Below are 21,751 nucleotides of genomic sequence, written 5' to 3' on the forward strand. Positions count from 1 at the left end.
ATCAACAGATTGTTTTGCCCTCATTTTGTGACAATGCTACAAACAGGGGGGAACAAACTTATCATTCGCTTGATGTAAGAAGATGCCTCCTTAAGTATCTGGAGGTTACCCAAAGTTTCCGTTGTTGTCAAAATTTATTACTCCAATTCTGGGGTCCCAACAAAGGCAAAGCTGCATCTAAGCCTACAATTAGTAGATGGATCAGACAGGCCATTACTATGGCATATACAGCCCAAAATATGACCCCTCCTGCTTATTTTACGGCCCATTCCACTAGGGCAGTAGCTACCTCCTGGGCAGAACGGGCTGATGCTTCCTTAGACCAAATATGTAGGGCAGCCACATGGTCTTCGACCCATACATTCTTAAGACACTATAGGTTGCAGTTAAACCCTATATCAGATTTGTCCTTCGGCCTAAAGGTTCTTTTGGCTGTGGTCCCTCCCTAGGGGGAATTACTATTCTAGTCCTCCAGGGGTGCTGTCATTGGGCGTCAGGGTAAAAGCACGATTACTAACCGGTAATCTTGTTTTCATTAGCCCATGACAGCACCCCTCATCTAAACCCTACCCTATTATGTTTATTGGCCAAATATTATTTATATATTCGTTCTTTTATTCTATTTCCACTCCGCTGGAATACTTGTTTAGAAGTGAGGTGTGGAGAGGCGTGTCAAGATTTTATCTTCACAGGTTTCCTGTCCTGCGGAGGGAGGTCCTCTCCAGGGGTGCTGTCATGGGCTAATGAAAACAAGATTACCGGTTAGTAATCGTGCTTTTCAGGTCCGTTTAATTGTAACATACAGAAAAATGTGTTCACATGTTTTTGTGTGTGCTAAATAAAAAAAAATCCGTTTGACCTGTTTTTTTTCTTTTATATATATGTAAGTCAATAATTGATGGCATACAACTGTATCCATTCCCCCCCCCATAAAATGGATACGTTAAATGGACAGCAAAAACACAGCCTTAGTGATAACATGTCAACAAAGATTTGTAAGTGGTTTTGTGCTTGCGACTGACTAGGACATTGTACAATACTGTATATAGTAGAAACGTGAATGCAGTTAACACCCCTATGTGCTCAGCAGTTAGTAGTCCCATATACTGGTATGTGGTTAGATAATGATAGATTATACACAAATACTTTAATTGATAATCTGGTATTTTTGGCGAAATGTATTATTCTGAATGTTGAAGATTTAATCTGCTTCTATTAGAACTGTGCCTGGAAGAAAAACATAATAGAAGATAGTCTCCCATTCCTGAAATTCACTGGCTCAATTGTCTATAGCTATGAAGCAAAGGAGTGTTCGTTCTTTTCAGAGTACATCAGGTAAGCCTTTCATATTGCCCAATTTAGGCTTCAGTTTTAGGAAATAAATTAAAGGATTTGTTGATAGATCAAACATTTTTTTTACAGATAAAACAAAACAAAGAAACAGTTTATGCCCTCCTATATTTTCATGCAACCATGGACGATAGGTTTAGTCCTGGTATGCATCGATTAACAATGCTATTGCCTGCAAGTGAAGCACATATAAACTAGTAGTAGTATAAAACATATTAATTTTCTTTTTTTTTCTTTTTTTATCCATTTTTTTCATCTTCCATTTAAGGTAACATAAACTAGTTACAGAGAATCTGAACAAAATGATGTATCACTAACATTGTTCTGTGCAGCTGATTCAGAGATATCCTCCTGAATAACATGGACAATAAGTAGTCCTCTCCATTATGTGCGTGAGCCCAGTAGTCCTGAATATTCTTGAGCACCAGCAAACCAGCTGCTGATTGGCAGTTATTTATTCTTGTTTTGTAAAAGCAGACAGCTGTCAATCAGCAGCTTAAGGGCGCGAAGAGTACGGAATACGTTATAAAAATGTCAATAAAAGAATCTTGCCATAATGTCTGTTTCTAATATAGCATGAAATGCCTAAAAGTGTGTGCCTAAATGTCCTGTCACTTGGGGCCACTACTGTAAAATGTTCCCTGATTCTCTGTTTAAGTTTACTTGTGTACCACATGTACTTCAGTCTGTGTTTTGTGCATGGAATGCCATACATATACAATGTAAGACACACTGTGTGACATACCACAGAGGGTGCAGACAAACTTTTACAACCTTTATTCAAAATGCAGGCTAGAAAAGGATCTTGTCTTAAAGAGGTTCTCCAGGAAAAATTTACTGGTACATTGTACTTGTACTGGTACATTCTTTTTAGCCAGTAAACATGGTTAAAATGATACTGTCACCCCGTTTCTCTATGATGACCTCCCTACACAGCTGTAAAGCCTAAATTCTGCAGATCTCATACCCTACTTTATAATAGATTTCATGGTGCTTGGTCTAGTGAAAAATGCTTTTTCTCGTATCAGGACCGTTGTGCCACTGCGCCCCGCCCACATCACCACTGTATGCCGCGCCACTCCATGATGTCATTGCCGTCTAAGCCCCGCAGCCATTTGAACGGCTGCCGTCTAGGCTTCTAGGTTGGCCTATTCCAATATCTGCAGAGGGGGCGGGCCTAGATGACGATGACATCATGATAGGGAGGGGCCAACAACGATGATGTGGGTGGGGCGAAGTGGCACAGCGGCCGTAAAGCCCTGCCCAGGTGGCACAATCCACTGACGATAAAACATTTTTCACAGGACCTAGCACCAAGAAATCTGTTATAAAGTAATGTATGAAAACTGCAGAATTTAAGCTTTACAGCTGTGTAGAGAAGTCCTCATACAGAAAGGGGGTGACAATATCACTTTAAAAAGATGTTCGAGCTGCAAAAAACATATCCTCTATCAACAGAAAAGAAGATTAATGTCTGATCGTAGGGAGTCTGACCTCTGAAAGCCACGCAATCTCAAGAAAGGCCACCTGACTATCCTAGCTGAATAGAGTAGCAAGTCAGCATGTGAACCATTAAATCTCTATGGAGCCATTGGAGATATTAAAGTATAGTGCTCAGCTTTCTTCAGTGGCAGTCCCCTCTAATACTTCTTGAGATCATAGGGGGGAGATCAGACACTTGACCCTAATACTGTGGATAAGTTTTTAGTTGCTGGAATATCCCTTTAAGCCCAACATAACTCTAATCCCAGAAGTTTTTATCCCCCCTCCTACATTTATGTTCATTGTAGAGATGCAGATTTTTATTTGTGCCTGTTTCCTATTCTAACCCATCAGCCATGTGAATAGGTCACTTTAAGATTGGATTTTTTTCATTCTGATTTTATTAATGTTACAAATAAGTACAGTCAACTCAAACCCTTCACAGAGAGAGCAGTATATGCATTACAGTAAATCCAACAAACAAACCGGTAATGACCATAACAGCAAATAATTTTTACCAGTGTAGTTACACCACCTTTACATCGAGAAATATGAGGATTTTTTTTTCTTTTAGCTTTAAGTCCTGTAATTTTTCCCAAATTGTCCAATTGATGATAGCTGTGAAAATGTACAGCCTCCTAGTCTCTATAATTCTCTGTCCTCATATTAGTTCATGCCTTGACACACATAATCTGGTTTCTGTGAATTAATATTTCAGAGAGAGACTTTCCAAAGAAGGTGTACTTGGATTTGACATTGAATGGCCTCCCGCTTTTAAAAAGGGGAAAAATGGGAAGGTCTCCCTCATCCAGTTGTGCACTTCAGAAGAGGAATGCTATCTGTTTCAGGTTTCATCCATGACAGGTCTGCCATGTTTAAGTACTATTTATTTATTAAAATTTGTTTATAAAAATTTTACAGGGCTGTGAAAGGGGGAGGTCTGTGAAAGCAGGGTTTGGTGAAATGTCGCCGGCAGTGAGAAGCAGCAGAGACAGCAGGTGTGAGTAGGTGAGGGGACGTGGACATTGAGAGCATTTAGAGGTAAAGGTTTTAGTGTATGGAAAAAGGATAACAGGAGGGGTGAGATCAGTGGGTAAAAGAGCTGGAGAGATAAAAAGATTACTTGGTGTGGGATGTGGAGAGTTAAAGCAGAGTTTGAGGATAATGGAAGTGAAGGTAAAAGTTAAAATGAACATTGTGAGCTAAGAGAGGGAGCAGGGATGAGCATGTGGAGGAGTGTTACCTTTGGTTCACATTCTGGTATTAATTCGTTTTCACACTTAAATGACACACTTAGAATGGACTCACAGATGACCAGGGTCACATATGACCCAGAGTCCACAATATATAGGGATTTAGCAATCACTTTTACCAGGTGTGAGACATGGGGAGGGTGGGGACTGGAATTGAGTGAAGACAGGGAAAACAGATAGACCAAGCTAATGAAAACAAACTAACTAGGTTCAGTGTTTAGGAGGTGCAATAAATGCCAATACAGATGAGAGGAAAGACAGACATACCAAAACAAAACACAATTATTCTGGGATCAATGAGATGGTGAGGGCAGTAGTGGGGGTTCCAGTGGTGGAGATGCACACATACCTGTGAATAAGAGATGAAAATCAGGTCAGGAGATGGTGAAATTCCATGTGTAATTAATTGTGGTTACTCTGCATCTGGTATTAATTCGTTTTCACACTTAAATGACACACTTAGAATGGACTCACAGATGACCGGGGTCACAATGGTACATTCGCTTTAAAATGTCCTGTTTTAGAGAGATATTAATGACTTACTAATGCCCCATGTGCCTGGTTTGTTATGATAACCTGTTAGGGCTGGGCGGTATACCGTGAAAATACCGATACAGTCACTGGCGTCGGTTAACCGACCTCAACTTTGCCAGGACGGTATCTGCGGTATTTTCACTTTCATCTACCCGTCTGAGCCCTAAGCTGCACAGGTTGAAGGATGTCTCGTGTGCTGTGTGTGCAGGGACGCACAGACAGCACATAAGAGACTGGCACTATGTGTCAGAGCGCCCCGCATCACCCGCCCGGCACAGCAACAACAAAGCCGCCACCCGCCCGTCCCCACGTCCCCCAACCCCCCGGCGTGTCAGAGCGCCCCGCATCGCCCGGCACAGCACAACGGAGCCGCCACTCGCCCGCCCCCACGTCTCCCAACCTCTCGGCGTGTCAGAGCGCCCCGCGTCACCTGCCCGGCACGGCACACCACCCTTCTCGTCTCAGCCAGTTTCCGCGGCAAGCACATGCTTTTCAGCGGCCCGGCACAGCACAGTGGAGCCGCCACCTGCACGCCCCAGTGCCCCCCGCCACCTGCACGGCCTGTAAGAGCATCACGGCCAGTCTTCTATGTGCTGTCTGTGCGTCCCTGCACACACAACACACGAGACATCCTCCAACCTGTTCAGCAACACATGAGAAAAAGAGCAACGTTTCTGACCACAACCGTGGTCTTTTCTCAAGCCAAATAACATTTGGCTTAAGAAAAGACCACGATTGTGGTCAGAAACATCACTGTTTTCAACATAAATGTAAAAAGGTGGAGATTTATTCACAGTCCAACTGGAATGCTGCTACTATATGAATAGAGATAGAAGAGATAGAAAGATCTATCTCATCTATCTATCTATCTATCTATCTATCTATCTATCTATCTTCTATCTATCTCTCTATCTATGTCTGTCTATCTATCTATCTATCTATCTATCTATCTATCTATCTATCTATCTATCTATCTATCTCCTATCTATCTCCTATCAAGTATCTGTCTGTCTATCTATCTATGTATGTCTATGTATGTCTGTCTATCTATCTATCTATCTATCTATCTATCTATCTATCCATCTATCTCCTTGATTGATCAATAGATAATAAATAGATAGATAGAGACAGATAGATAGAGACAGATAGATAGAGACAGATAGATAGAGACTGATAGATAGAGACTGATAGATAGAGACAGATAGATAGAGACAGATAGATAGAGACAGATAGATAGCGACAGATAGATAGCGACAGATAGATAGCGACAGATAGATAGCGACAGATAGATAGCGACAGATAGATAGCGACAGATAGATAGCGACAGATAGATAGAGACAGATAGATAGAGACAGATAGATAGAGACAGATAGATAGAGATAGATAGAGACAGATAGATAGAGACAGATAGATAGAGATAGATAGAGACAGATAGATAGAGACAGATAGATAGAGACAGATAGATAGAGACAGATAGATAGAGACAGATAGATAGAGACAGATAGATAGAGACAGATAGATAGAGACAGATAGATAGAGACAGATAGATAGAGACAGATAGATAGAGACAGATAGATAGAGACAGATAGATAGAGACAGATAGATAGAGACAGATAGATAGAGACAGATAGATAGAGACAGATAGATAGAGACAGATAGAGATCTCTTCTATCTGTATCTAGATCTCTTCTATCTGTATCTATCTATCTCCTATCTATCTATCTCCTATCTATCTATCTCCTATCTATCTATCTCCTATCTATCTATCTCCTATCTATCTATCTCCTATCTATCTATCTCCTATCTATCTATCTCCTATCTATCTATCTCCTATCTATCTATCTCCTATCTATCTATCTCCTATCTATCTATCTCCTATCTATCTATCTCCTATCTATCTATCTCCTATCTATCTATCTCCTATCTATCTATCTCCTATCTATCTATCTCCTATCTATCTATCTCCTATCTATCTATCTCCTATCTATCTATCTCCTATCTATCTATCTCCTATCTATCTATCTCCTATCTATCTATCTCCTATCTATCTATCTCCTATCTATCTATCTCCTATCTATCTATCTCCTATCTATCTCCTATCTATCTATTGATCGATCAAGGAGATGGATGGATAGATAGATAGGAGATAGATAGGCAGAGGAAATAGATGATAGATAGATAGGAGATAGATAGATAGATGATAGATAAACCTGTATATACTACATACACATCATACTGTATACACTCTGAGTCCCTATAGTACATAGCTATATACCTGTATATACATGTCCTGTGGTGTGTCCATAGCTGTATGCTGTATATACACGACCTGTGGTGTGTACATAGTTTGGGTTGCTGCTCATTGAGTTACTGTACTTTTTTAAAAACATAATATTCTCAGTTTGGTATGGCCAAGTGGGTGTGGCTTGTAAAAGGGGGTGTTGCTTACAAAGGGGCGTGTCATAGTTATCGTCCATTTATCGTTACTGCAGTTACATATGCAATAAACCGCGATATTGATTTAGGCCAATATCGCCCAGCCCTATAACCTGTTACTTTTTGGGTTTGACTCGCTGCCGTTTCCTTACCTGGCCCATTAGTACTGGCATTTGGTTTTCATTGCACGAACAAGCAAAGGGGCCTGTGGGAAAGTGTCTGCACTGTTGCATGGAAACAGCAGGGAGCCAGTTTAGATGGGAAACTATAGTGTATCCGCTCCATGGGGCAGAAGAACAGTACAGGGATATAAGTTATTATACTTGGCACCACTCCTACAGTTACTGGTTATAGCAGGGCAGCCTCCCCCATGTACTGTATATAAGAATAAATATTAATATCTGACAGCCTCTATACCGTAAGTGGTGATTGCTCTCACTGCCTATGCTTACACAGCACTGTACAGAGGTAAGGTGAAGATGCTGAATACAGGTTTTCATGGATTACAAGGGTTACCTATAGTCTAAATGGATTCACCTTTCACTCAGGTTTTCCCAAGGGTCTTAAGAAGCTGCTTGAAGACGAATCTATAAAGAAGGTGGGAGTAGGTATTGAAGGGGACCAGTGGAAGTTACTGAGTGACTGTGACCTAAAGTTGAAAGGATTCATTGAACTCACTGATTTGGCAAATCAAAAGGTAAAAAAATCTGTATTTTTTCATATGTTACTATACTATTCTATGGAATGCTGATATACTGTTTGTCATACACTCAAGACCTGTTCAGCTCTTATAGCAGCCTATATCCCATTGGAGCAAAGGTTCAGGCATGCTGAAATCCATTACTTATTCTGTAAAAGTGAGAGGCTCCTAAATGAACTCCACAAACTTTTAATGCGAGTTTGAAGCGACTCTCTGTACCCACAATCTGACCCCCCAAAACACTTGTACCTTCGGATAGCTGCTTTTAATCCAAGATCTGTCCTGCGGTCCGTTCGGCAGGTGATGCAGTTATTGTCCTAAAAAATACTTTTAAACTTGAAGCCCGTGCCAAACGGGAGTATCTGTGCCCTAACTTTGCACAACCTCTCTATCCCTTCTCCCCACCCTCTTCATCATTAGGAATGCTCCAGGCAGATTGCCTCCTATTCCCCACCTGTGTCAGCCCGGCACATGGGCTGGATTGTTAAGGGCCTGTGCAATGTTTAGCATGGAGAAAATGTTTCAGTGGCATTCCTAATGCTAAAGAGGGTGGGAAGGAGGGACGGAGGGGTGGTGCAAACTTAGGGCACAGATACTCCCGTTTGGCACGGGCTTCAAATTTAAAAGTTGTTTTTTAGGACAATAACTGCATCACCTTGTGGGTACAGAGTCGCTTTAAGGCCTTATTTACATATTCCGTGCACAATCCGTATATATAAAACTGAGTTCGGAGTTCCCAGTGTTATGTATCATTATGATGCCATGGCCTCTGAAACTGTTTAAATCTTTGCTCTGCTGTACTGACACAGTACTGATTCGGAGATCCCAGTATCATAATGATGCATTATGCAGGGAGGTCCGTGAATCCAGTCCAATGCATTACTTCCATGTACAAATTGTATTCAAGGAACGTGTGAATGCCCCCTTACACAGCTTTTATCTCATGTAGATTGATTAACCAGTAACATTTGCAATTGAAATGTTAGTTTTGCTTTGACCTTTGCAGTGGTAGCTTACCACACTTTGAAACTTACTTACATCTAAGCTATTTATGAAGCACGTGTGCTGGTACATGGGATGTATGACCAGCAAAACAGTTTAAATCCCTTAAATAAGCCAACTCATGTGTTTTATTAACTACTCGTAGCTTCAATGTAAGGAGAAGTGGAGTTTGAATGGCTTAATCAAACACCTCTTCAGCAAGCAACTTCTGAAAGATGACTCTGTGCGCTGCAGTGACTGGGATGGTATGCCCCTTAGTGAAGATCAGAAACTCTATGCTGCCTCAGATGCCTATGTAAGTTTGCATTCTATTGAATAGATTCCGTTTGGTTTCCATTCTACTGTCAGAATTGTAACTTGAAAAGTAAATTTTTTGTCTCTTCATGCAATCTGTATATCTACAGTATATCCTTTTTGATGGTGTAGGCATGAAAAGTGATTAAACATCAATTCTGTTTTGGATTGTGTTTATAGTGCAGCTCTGTTAAATTAGAGGGCTTGTCCAGAATAAACAATTGATAGCCTATCCACAGGATTAGTTTAACAGCGGCTCCAGGGTTCTACAACCTTGGCTACTATTTAAATGAATAGGAATCAATGCTGTAGTACACTGGCCCTGCCACTACACAGAGAATAGAGCCAACTTATTCCATCTCTGTTCTCACTCTAGTGCAGGCGCTAAAGTGCTCATCGGTGAGTGTTGGAACTCATCCGATCAACTATTGATAGCCTATCTTGTGGATAGGCTATCAATTGTTATATCCTGGAAAACCTCTCTGTATGGCTTCTGTTTCAAACACCTTCCCTCTATTTGATAGCCATTTGGATTTCTAACATATTTGTAAGTAATTTGAATTACCAAAAATACCAGCACATCTTCGAGAAAAAGCCTTGGCTACTAGGTGTAACACTTTCCTGCTGTCTACTCCCCCTTAGGCTTAGGTTCTTATTAGAAGACTGTGCTTTTAACAATTAACTATAAATGATCGCAGACGAGAGGTGCCTGAAACTGATTACCATATTACACAGAATGAGAGTCGATAGTTATGATCGTTTACTCAGTCTGATCCCAGCAAATGAACAAATGAACAGTAATCGTCCCATGTAATAGGGCTCTTAGTCTGTCTAAACTAAAACCAGGATGGAAAACAGGAAAACAGGGCGGAGCATTCCATCCATAAAATTCTGGGAAGTTCTTCCATGTGTTTCTACTACTCTATGTTCACGGTGCTGCCTCCTGAATGTAATTGCTCCCTTTAGCTCATCATTAAAACTTTACAGGTCAGCAGCACCTTTCAGCAGTTCAAAACAGTCTAAAAAAGTGCTCTTGTGTATGCAGTGTTAGACCTAAGCTTATTTAAAAAAGGATGTAAATTCTAGGTTCAAGGAGGAGTGTGAGCCACCTGATTCATGCCCCTCATCCCAAAAATCACATCCTGAGTTCTCAACAAAATCGTAAAATATGAACAAAATAAAAACAGGTTTGGAATCAGGGAAAGCATGCATTAAAAATGGTATAATAACATTACAGTGGTACCTTGATTTAAGAGTATCTTGGATTAGGAGCATTTTGCAAGAAGAGCTTGTTGTATGTCAAAATTATAACTTTGTTTAGGAGCTCCCTATACTGGGTGGGAGGGGGAGCAGCATGGTCTGCATAGCAGGGTCTACAGTACTGTACTCTGACTCAGGAAGTCTCCCTCACCTTTAAAATCACAGCAGATCCACTTCAGGCTGGGGCTTGTATCAGGGGAGTGGACTGTGGAAGGAATCTCTTCTGTGCTGTAACCCCTCTCTCCCTGGACAGAGCGTGCTGCATTTATGTTCCTACATATGTCCTTCTCATTCCTTCATGCTCCATGCAGTCTCTGTCACCTCTTGTGTTTCCCATCCACTCCATTCTTGCTATAATGTGCCTGCACTCACACTCCGCTATACACACTGCTGCTATGTGCCTGCACTTACACTCAGTTATACACACTGCTGCTGTTATAATGTACCTGCACTTACACTCAGCCATTCACACTGCTGTATAGAAACGTTTCTGTCATTGTCCTCCTGCACAGCTCTGTGACTCTCGCTTCCTGATTGGTCCATGCTGAACACACCCCTTCCCCATTGCTGTCATGTGACCACACAGACCTCTGACAGCAGCCCTGCTTCTCTATTCTAGCCTGTTGTACTAGACTACTGCATTATGGGGATCTGCCGTTCCATTCTATATCTACAAACTGCTGCTGTTTTTTCAGGTTTATGCCCTTACTATACACTATACTCCACATGTTGATTGCTATACTGTACAGTAAATTATAATATCACATATTCAGCTGTTTCTCATTGTTTATTTCATTCGTTCTACATGTTATTCAGAATAAACATAATTTTTGGGGCGTGGAACCAATTGTCTGCATTTCAGTGATTTCTTATGGAAAATGTTACTTTGGTGTAAGAGTGGATTTGGATTACAAGCACAGTCCCGGAACTAGTTATGCTCATAATCCAAGACACCACTGTAGTTTTTTTTCTAACACTGACTGTAGGTCCACTTTAATGGTTTTTCAGGCATTTTACATTGATGGCCTATCCGAAGACACTCCTGCCAATCAGCTTTTCAACAGAGCTAGATTCCTTACATTGTGTAGTGATGGTGGCACTGCTCTGTGACTTGGCTTCAGTTGGTACTGAGCTTTAGTACCCTGGTGCCACCACTACACAATGAATGGAGCTGTTCGATGTCGGTTTCAGGTGTCGGCATCCTGCCAATTATATTAATGTCCTTTCCTGCCTGGGCCCCTGTGCAGCTTATTGGCTGCATTAGTGGTATGCTCACTTGTACAATCGGTAATGTTCTCCCTGCTCTAAATTTTATATGCTAGCATGCGTCTTACATTTATACAGGCTTTACACTTTACTTTGTAGGCTGGACTTTTGATTTACCAAAAGTTAAACAGCATGAATGAAGAAGAGAAACTTGCTTTATCTGTCACTACAGGTAAATTTTAGACTGTATTGAACTTTTATGTGTGTCATCTGCATGTATGTTGTACCATACAGTATATTTCAGAAAATTTGTATTTTAAGATGTATATGTTTCATAGGAGTGAATTCTGGACCATGTGAAGTAAAAAGCAAGTTAAACAATCTGTCACAAGAGCTTCTAGTTCTGGTGGATCAAGTCCCTGATAATTTTACAGACTTCAGAGATGCACAAAGGTAATGTTTAAAATACATAGTTTGTATGATCATAATGCTTAATACTTGAAGTATATACTGTTTACTTTACACTAAGACACCATAATAGAAGGAGGCTTTTCATAGGGTTTTCTAAGAATATTAACCTCCTGACATCAGCCATACATATGTGTGTATATATTGTTCCTATTGCACAAGTCCTGTGCAGTAAGAACACACGCACACACATATATATATATATATATATATATATATATACTTAGAGCCAACTGGGCTGACTTCTCTGTCGGTTTTATATATTCCTGAACTGAAGGGGCTTTTAACCCATAGCTGCACCAGGACGTTACTGAACGTCCTCGTGCCGCTATGGGAGTTCAGAGGGGGGTCGCGCGGCGACCCCCCTCTGAACTGCCGCGATCCCGGGTGCCGCATGTAGCCCGGGATCGCGGCTATTAGCGGGCACGGTCCGATCGCCGTGCCCGCTAATTAAGTACTTAGAAGCAGCTGTCAAAGTTGACAGCTGCTTCTAAATACTTGCTCATATCCATCCCTGGTGGTCTAGTGGGGGGATCGCCCCCCTGCGGCGCGATTGCAGAGGGGCGATCCCCGCATCCATCCCGGGCCGGGGTCTGCGCCGTAATGGCGCTGATCCCAGCTCGGCATTCTATTGCTTTTGGCTGCAGCAGCCAAAAGCAATAGAACACCGATCTCATGGATTCATGCAGTATAACTATACTGCATGGATCTCTTTGAGAGATCAGAGTGCATATACTAGAAGTCCCCCAGGGGGGCTTCTAGTATATGTGTAAAGTAAAAGAAAAATGTATTTTTAATAACACAAAATCCCCTCCCCTAATAAAAGTCTGAATCACCCCCCTTTCCCCATTTTATAAATAAAAATAAATAAATAAACAAACATGTTTGCTATCGCCGCGTGCGTAATCGCCCGAACTATTAATTAATCACATTCCTGATCTCGCACGGTAAACGGCGTCAGCGCACAAAAATCCCAAAGTGCAAAATTGCGCATTTTTGGTCGCTTCCAATCCAGAATAATTGTAATAAAAAGCGATCAAAAAGTCATATATGCGCAATCAAGGTACCGATAGAAAGATCACATCATGGCGCAAAAAATGACACCTCACACAGACCCATAGACCAAAGGATAAAAGCGCTATAAGCCTGGGAATGGAGCGATTTTAAGGAACATATATTTTCTTTAAAAGGTTTTAATTTTTTACAAGCCATCAAATCAAATAAAAGTTATACATGTTACATATCGTTGTAATCGTAACAACTTAAGGAACATATATAACGAGTCAGTTTTACCCCAGGGCGAACGGAGTAAAAACAAACCCCCCCCAAATAAAAAAAATACATTTTTTTTTTTTCAATTTCACCACACATATAATTTTTTTCTGGTTTCCCGACACATTTTAGGCAAAAATTACATCTGCCATAGCAAAGTACAATTAGTTGTGCAAAAAATAAGGGCTCATTTGGGTCTCTAGGTGGAAAAATGCAGGCGCTATGGCCTTATATACACGAGGAGGGAAAAACGAAAACGCAAAAATGAAAACTGGCTGTGTCCCCTAAGAGTTAATGTGTGTGTCATGCAGCTGCCTGTCATTAATCCCTTAAACGCCACAATGCATAGTGGGGGTAAAACACTTACCTCCATTCTGTTGGATCAGCGATCTGTGGATAGAATATGCTCTCAGGCAGGTTCTATATATGTAGTGCACTCCTGTGAGGCTCAACCAGTCACTTGCCAGATTGTACCGTGTGATGCCACTATAGTGTTGGTTGGTCGAGATATAGCTCACCCAGAAGTTATACTGTTGTGAAGCTGGTGCCAGGTGGGCACACAGGTATGGAGGCATACCTGCTTTTATTTTAGAGTGGCAAGCTATACCCTTTCCCCTGTGGTTGGCGACCTGCCGGGCTGTGAGGGGGTCCCTTGAGCACTTATCACGGTGGTCCGGAGTGGAGTTATGACCCACCTGGGCTATCGGTACCGCCACCCACTGAAAAGGGAGATGACCCTAGGATGTGGTATCTACTGTGTAGGTGCCTGAGTAATAATCACTGAGTCCAGAGTACTGAGAGAATACTTTATAAAATAGCTGATCGCGGACTGTAGACTTGACAAGAGAGAAGCTGTACTGATGACCTTTAGAGTAGTAGAGCTGAGAGTAGTTGAGAGGAGTTTGTACTGAGAGTGCTGAGAGTCCCAAGTTGTAAAGAAAAGTTTGTACTGCAGGTTCAGGGTAGTAGAGAGGAGTAGGTTGTGAGAGTCCCAAGTTGTAAAGAGAAGTTTGTACTGCAGGTTCAGAGTAGTAGAGAGGAATAGGTCGTGAGAGTCCCAACCCAAGTAGTAATGGGCTCTGACGGAACTTTAGAAGAAGTAGTAGAATACTGAAGACTTGAACATAGACGTTTACTTGAACCCGTGTTTTGACCTTTATCGCTATACCACCTTTTGCCCACCAGTGTTGGGTGACCCATCCTAGGAGATTGACACAAGCCCCAGACCTTGTTACCTGGGTTAAGCAGAGTGGCCAAGGTTTCCTGGTTACACCTGTGCTGAGAGAGTGTACGTAGGCTTCTAGCAACTTTTGCTCTTGTGGCAAAACTTAGGTACTGCTTCATTACCACAGTTACGTGAAGTACAGGTTTTTGTGAGGGTGTAACATACTAGTAACACCCGTGGTGGGACACCACGCGTACAGAACGCTGATAGTTCTGATCTATGCTATTGCCATAGCATATATCAGTATATGCAATCTATAGATTGCAAATTTAACTGTTAAAAAAAATGTAAAAATTTTTTTTAAATATATATATATTTTAAAAAACCCTTTATAAAATAAGCCACCCAATAAAAGTTTAAATTATTTCCTTGCCCATTATAAAAATAAAAATATGTACAAAAAATAAACACATATATCGTAGCATACGGAATTGTCCGATGAACAGTGTAAACAAAAAGAGGGGAAAATGCCAGAATTGCTGATTTTTTATTATATATCAGGAAAAAAAAATAATAAAAAGCGGGCAAAATTTTTCTTTTACACCAATATCATACTAATAAAAACTAGAGATCGTGGTGAAAAAAAATGAGCCCTGAACCAGCCCTGTAGGTGGAACTATAATAGCATTATGGCTCTTAAAAGGCAAGGAGGTGACACTGCTTCATAGTGACCTGGACATCCGGGATCAATAACCTTGGTCATGAAGGAGTTAAAGGGGTATTCCGGTCAGGTAAAATACATGTTGAATTATCCCTCCTCCTGGAGACTAACAATTCATTCAATTCTTATTATCTCTGTTCTGAGCTGCTGCTTTCTGCTGAAGACGCAGAAAACTGTGTGTGAGCTGTTCACTCTATCTCTGCTCAGATCTCCCTCCTCCCCCCTCTCTTCCGAGACGGCTAATGTAAACAGTGTCCCTGGCTGGCTTTCTCTGCACTCTGTTATGCTGGAGAGTTAATCACAGGTTAAGTTGCTGGTGAAATCACTGTGATTAACTCTCCCTGCATTACAGTGCAGAGACAGCCAGGTAGGCACACTATTTACTTGAGCTGTCTCGGAAAGGAGGGGGGGGGAGGGGGGGAGGAAGTTCAGAATGGAGAAAGCAACAGGCTAAGAACTGAGGGAAGGAGAGTTTGAAGTCATCATCAGTGTTGGGTTGCATAGTTTAGGGTCAAACTGAGTGTTAAGAGAGAGCTTAATTGATATGATTGAAAACACACTGTTTGGAGTAAGTGGATGTTAAAATGTTTTTCTGTCTTTTATTTTAAAGGGCTTTAGATATCATTGCTACGCTTTCATCGGGTCTGGAAGATTTAAGAAACATTGTAGAGGCCTCGAAACAACAGGAAAATGTTGCCATAGAGGAACGTTCTATTCAAAGTGATGTCAACTCAGCAAGTGTAAAAGACAGCCATACACAGGGAGAAAGCCGCACATGTACTGAGGACACAGACACTCAACAAAAAGATCAACCATTACACTGGGAGCATGGGATGACTATAGAGGAACTCATTGAGCAGGAAGAAAATGACGACACGATACAGTTTAATGAGGTACCTAGTGGCTTTTATCTAAGCTTGACTTTCATCTATTACCTTCCCCTTTTTCTCCCATAACAAAACGTACTTTTCTGATGACAGTGAAGACTTAAGGAGTGTAACTATCATAAAAAAGGCCACAATAATAACATATAAATTAGCACAGGAAAATATGTTGACTAACTTACTGGTCCAGAGCGGGAGAGGGGTGTAGGAGGGAGGAGGCTATGCATTCTGCAGCTTTGTGTCACCTCTTTGGCACTTGAGCCTATAAGGAAAAACGGTACTTTAATAAGTGTACAGCTGGCCATGAGCAAATCTAAAGGTGTGATTAATCTGACCACCATATTAACAGTCTACCTGTGTCTGCAGTATCTGTATCTGGTATAATGCTGACATGATTCCTTTTAATTTTTGGTTATGTTTTTTCAATTTTTTTTTACTTTATCTATATCATAAAATAATCCTAAAATCACACATGATCTTTACAAAATAGCAGTTAAAGGTGACACCAAGATAAAGATGAGAAAGTAGCAGCTCAGTCTCCCTTTCGCTATAGAATAACTTTTGCATGGGTCACAGAGCATACTTAAAAACCTGCCCCACATAAAGATTAGGGTCCGGAGATATCCAGCATCACCCAGTCACCCAGTGCTGTTAAAAACAGCTTAGGCAAGACTGCTGCCACCATTATAATTTACTTTAGATAATACATAGATAATGTATTTATATATTGTATATAAAATTTGTCCCCTACCTGTTTTACCAAGACATTTTCTTGTGGTGTTCTATTCAATAAATTACAGGATGATGAAGAATCTAAACCATGTTATGTGTTTGATAGTGATGAAGAATTTGAGACTGAGATGCTCAAGGTAGGAGTTTTGTTCTTTTCTCATTTAGGGTTTATTCAAACTACAGAATCAACCAGGAGTTTCAAGCAGGGTTCGTGCTGCGGACTCTGCTTGAAATTTTGCTTGTCGTATTGATTTAATGGGATTTCTCAAGCACAATCTACCATCCGCCCAAAGCAGATTGTGCTTGAAGATCCCATTGAAGCAATGGGACAGGCAGAATTTCAAGCGACGTCTGCGGCGAGAATTCCACTTAAAAATTTTTCACTGATTCCGTAATATGAACATGCCCTAACATGGTTTCTGTCTTTGCTTGTACTCATCACAGACATGGGCTACTAGAGGGCTAGTGGCTGCAGGTTTCAGCTAAATTATTGTTTCTTAACTCCAGCGCTCAAAACCCACCCAACAATGTTTTTCATGCAGACAATAAAAGGGTATATTTTAATGCAACCCATTGTAAGTGGTTAAAGGGCAGTAATGACAATAAGTCTATTGGTCACCGCAGTCAGCTGTATGGCCAGACTAATCAGAATGGTTATTATATAATAATGAAAACTGTCTATTTTTGTCAGACTGTGGAGGACCTGGATAAAAGCTCTGAGTCATTGTCCACGAGCTCTCCACAAATGCTTGTACCTGATTGTAAAGTAGACAATGCTGTGAACGAGGAAGAAGATGAAGGTATAGAAGAGGAGGACGAAGATGATTGGGGTATGAAATGCCATATAAAAGCTTTTTATTTTTTACTTGCAGTCATAAGCTTAGATAGTATCCTGAAGGACAAATGTCCCTTTTAGTAATTTGGTTATTTTTAACTCTATTGTTTTTCAGGACAATCTTATTTCTCAATGCACCTTAAAGAGGATGTGTAGCTTTTCCTGACCTGTCTTAAGTAAATTCTTAAATTCCCCATGAAATAAGAATTATCAAACATCTTCTTTCACAACTCCATGTTGTACTGTTCCTGTTAGGGTAGGTTCATGACCTTTTTTTCCACTTTTCATGGAAAAGCATTTGTTTGGATCCATTGACTTCCAATTTTATAGAAAAAAGAAAAAAAAAAAAGATCGAAACAGATCCGTGGTTGACTGCAAAAAAGTGTAAACCTAAGAGAAAATATCCAACCTGGCTGTTACCAGTAGGGGGAGTGTCACCACATTGGCTGGCACTGTTAGGTTTGGTTGGATAGTGGCAGGTATGCCCATTGTTGGTAACACCCACTTACTTATTGTGTCATACATTTCTAGTAAAAATAACGGGAACAGTACAACATAAGAAAAGATATTCCAGAATTCCTCTTTAGCCATCTGCAATGCTAGGAATAGTGTATGGGAGACCATTAATAGTTTTTGCCCCAAAGAAACCCTTTAAGCCAAATAATTGTTTTTTATTTCTTGCAGTTAGTCTTTTGCATAGGTTATGGTAAATAGAATAACATTTCTGTCTGGAACTTTTATTGTATATCCAAAAGATATGCCATAAATGTCCTCTAGGTGCAGGTCTCAACTGTCTTGTGATCTAGGACTCCCCGGCCCCAGAAACAAACTATAAACAGAGATCAGGTCATAAAGGAAATTCTGAGATTTCTCCTCTTTTTAAATCTAAAATATTAGATTGGAAAACACTTTTAAAGGGAACCAGTCAGCTAGTATAGTTCCCTACTGCACAGTATAGATCTACTGTGCAGCTTACGGAGCATACTAGCTGCAACTGCGGCGATAGATTTATGTCAGGGAAAAGGTAATTTTATTCCACCGAGAGAGGGACGGCAACTAGTCATCTAGGCGGGAGCCACTCGTGACTAGTCATGCCTCTCTGCCTGTCAGTATGCAGTGTGTGGATGATTGACAGGCAGAGAGAGACTGGTTAGTAGTTCTGTCTGCCTGTCAATCATCCCTGCAGAGTGCACTGAGAAGCAGAGAGCCGTGACTAGTTACATTTGGCCCCCCACCCAGATGACTAGTTGCTGCCCCCCTCCTATCCTCACGTGGTGGAATAAAGCTACTTTTTCCTTTTACCACTGGAGACGTGCCTGGTAGCTCCGGGGAGCTGCACAGCAGAGCTATGTTGTGCAGCAGAGAATGATATCGGCACAATCGTGTTGGTTTTTTCCCTTTTTATGTGGTTGAACACACATGGAAATATAATAAGTCATTCATCAATTTTTTTCTCCCCAATTTACTTAAGATCCAGCTCTTCCAGAACCAAACATGCATCAAATAACTTGCTTGAAAACTTTTTTCGGCCATTCAAGTTTTAAGCCGTAAGTATCGTGTGTTTCAATCCAAAAAGCAAAAGTGTTCTATGAATGTTGCCCCTTTAAACACAGTGATGCCAGCTCTTTCAGAACATTATTACTTTATTACAAATTTTTTCTTTTTTTTTTGAGACTACACAAAAAAAGTAGGAGTTCCTTTTTTGCATCATTCTTATGGTGCACCACGTTGAGCATTAACATTTCAGCATTTCTGTATATATTTTATTACCCTTCTCTCTTCGTTCTGGAAATACAGGAACTATAAAGTACATGTATTCAATTCTCAGACCTTGCATGGCAGTCACTGGGGAATTTATATTCTCTATAGACGCTATGCAATCAATTTGCTTTAGCTTGTATAGATGACCTAGCTGCATATTCACAATTTTCTGTACAGTTCTCAATATATTTAATGTAAATACAGTGTAATGTTCCATTTTATATGTTTCTGACACTGATGTGTGGAAAAATACAAATCAGAAAATATCATTAAGTGATCAATATTTATTATAGTAATTAAATACAAAATGGATAAATGCATACAGAGATTTCTACAGAAAATTCACATTTAGGGTGCGTTCACACCTACAGGATCTGCAGCAGATCTGCAGCAGATTTGATGCTGTGTTCAGTTATTTAAATGAAATCTGCTGCAGATCCTGTAGGTGTGAACGCATCATTAAAGTGGAATATTCAGTGGAAAATCTGAAAGGACACGCCTATGAACATGTGACTTTTTCACCCTTGGGAGAGCGCCGCGCCTCATATGCACAACCCCTGAGTTACCAGTACAGAAAGAACCCCTGAGAGGTGACTCCATTTTGGAAATTACACCTCTTGAGGAATTCATTTAGGGGTGAGCATTTTGACCTCATGCCCACTGTTGTCTTCCAGATGTTAAAAAGGTATTCCCATCTCAACTAACATGCCTTCTACTCCTGATATGCTGCTCTTTTCCTCCATGATGCCCAAAAGGCAGCATGTAAATTAAAGGGGTTTAATGGGCAAAGTGCACTGATGGTCTATCCATAGGACACCTGGCACCCGTGCCAATCAGCTACATGGAAAACAGAGCGGGTGGCGGCACCCCGTTGGTCAGTGACTGATGAGCTATCCTATGGATAGCTCACGCGTCTATTTTGCCTAGACTCCTTCTAATGAACTTCTAGCATGGTGTCTGGCTATTAGTTTGCTTATTCATGTGGGTTTAGTGGAAAGAGGTTAGGTAGGGTTGTTATCTGTTATATTGCTTTGATTTCTGTTTATTTCTCAGGGTTCAGTGGAAAGTTATTCATTCCATCTTAAAAGAAAGGAGAGACAACCTTGTAGTCATGGCTACAGGTAAATGATCTGTGTTTTGTCTTTCATGTCTTGTCTATTCTTGTTTTATTGTATTAAATTGTACCTAGTAAGATTTAATTTGGAATGAATAGGACTGAGTTGCAATACCTGAGACAGCCAGGCCTTGGGAGGTGGTGTAATATGTGTGTGTTCTGTATATCTATCTATATTTTTTTGATAATGTAGCCTCTTGAAGTACTGTTTCATCTATAAGGCTAGGTTCACACTGCGTTTTTGCAATGTTTTTTTTGCAAAAAAAAAAACATGAAAAAAACGGGTGCATTTGTGTGCATCCGTTTTGATCCGTTTTTTCCATTGACTTCCATTGTAAAAAAAAAAAAAAAAAAAAGGATCAGTTTTTTTTTTTACGGACACAAAAACGTAGCTGACACTACTTTTTGTGTCCGTCAAATGAAAATGGATCCGTTTTGATCCGTTTTTTTACATTGAAAGTCAATGGAAAAACTGATCAAAACGGATGCACACAAATGTATCCATTTTTTTTTTTTATTTTTTTTTTGCAAAAAACTGGTGAAAAAAACAGATTGCAAAAACGCAGTGTGAACCTAGCCTAACTGATTTGCAGTAAGCCCAGGCTAAAACTAATCATATAACTATCTGATAAAGTTGATCTTGTTATATGGTGCCACCATTGTTGGCTGCATCATAATGACATTTTACAATAGGTTCACGGCTTTTCTTATGTATGGAAATCTGATCCTTAGGTGCAGTTTTGCATGCAGACAAGCATTTTGGTAAAAGTTGCAGGTTCAGCTTTGAGGACCTGTGGACAACCCCCCACAAATGAGATGTTACTATCATTAAATAGCGTAGAGTGCCCTGATTACACACCATTTTACAGTTTTTTTTCATATGCCCTACTGTTCGCGAGATGTGGGCTTTTAGTTTTGCTGACAATTCATTAAATAGTCAGATTGGCATGAAATCATACGAATTCTGTCACCAGGTTTATGCTGCCTTAAAGGGGTTGACCATTTTATAGTAAATTTGTTCAGTGTACATTATTAGTAAGTGTACTCACTGTATATACTGACAGCAGCTCCCTGTGTACCTCACAGAGCTGAAAAAAGACTCCCCTTGGCTGTCCTGCTCTGTGGTGATCCTGTACATATGATGGTTGATATGGAGGAGCATGTAACCATGCACTGAGCCTGTATAATGACTATGGAGGACTACTGAGCACACGCACATAATGGTGTGGACCACATGTTGTCCATGTTATTCAGAAGGATATCTCTGAATCAGCTGCACAGA

General features: G+C 40.6%; 1 protein-coding gene across 2 annotated transcripts in view; it reads left to right on the plus strand.

The window, feature by feature from the left end:
* Window positions 1–21,751, plus strand: part of WRN (WRN RecQ like helicase) — a 103,999-nt gene that overhangs the window by 12,876 nt on the left and 69,372 nt on the right. The window contains exons 2-13 of one of the 2 annotated variants that reach the window (XM_069978130.1): window positions 693–761; window positions 1,220–1,335; window positions 3,551–3,696; window positions 7,604–7,752; window positions 8,903–9,052; window positions 11,677–11,749; window positions 11,856–11,970; window positions 15,754–16,036; window positions 16,828–16,896; window positions 17,451–17,589; window positions 19,066–19,141; window positions 20,409–20,476. In XM_069978130.1, the coding sequence (XP_069834231.1) occupies window positions 744–761; window positions 1,220–1,335; window positions 3,551–3,696; window positions 7,604–7,752; window positions 8,903–9,052; window positions 11,677–11,749; window positions 11,856–11,970; window positions 15,754–16,036; window positions 16,828–16,896; window positions 17,451–17,589; window positions 19,066–19,141; window positions 20,409–20,476 (1,402 nt within the window). In that variant the 5' untranslated portion in view covers window positions 693–743. The remainder of the gene's footprint in view (window positions 1–692; window positions 762–1,219; window positions 1,336–3,550; window positions 3,697–7,603; window positions 7,753–8,902; window positions 9,053–11,676; window positions 11,750–11,855; window positions 11,971–15,753; window positions 16,037–16,827; window positions 16,897–17,450; window positions 17,590–19,065; window positions 19,142–20,408; window positions 20,477–21,751) is intronic. The other variant, XM_069978129.1, reaches the window with a different exon arrangement.

This window comes from Dendropsophus ebraccatus, chromosome 7, assembly GCF_027789765.1.
Source record: "Dendropsophus ebraccatus isolate aDenEbr1 chromosome 7, aDenEbr1.pat, whole genome shotgun sequence".
Classification (NCBI taxonomy): Eukaryota; Metazoa; Chordata; class Amphibia; order Anura; family Hylidae; genus Dendropsophus; species Dendropsophus ebraccatus.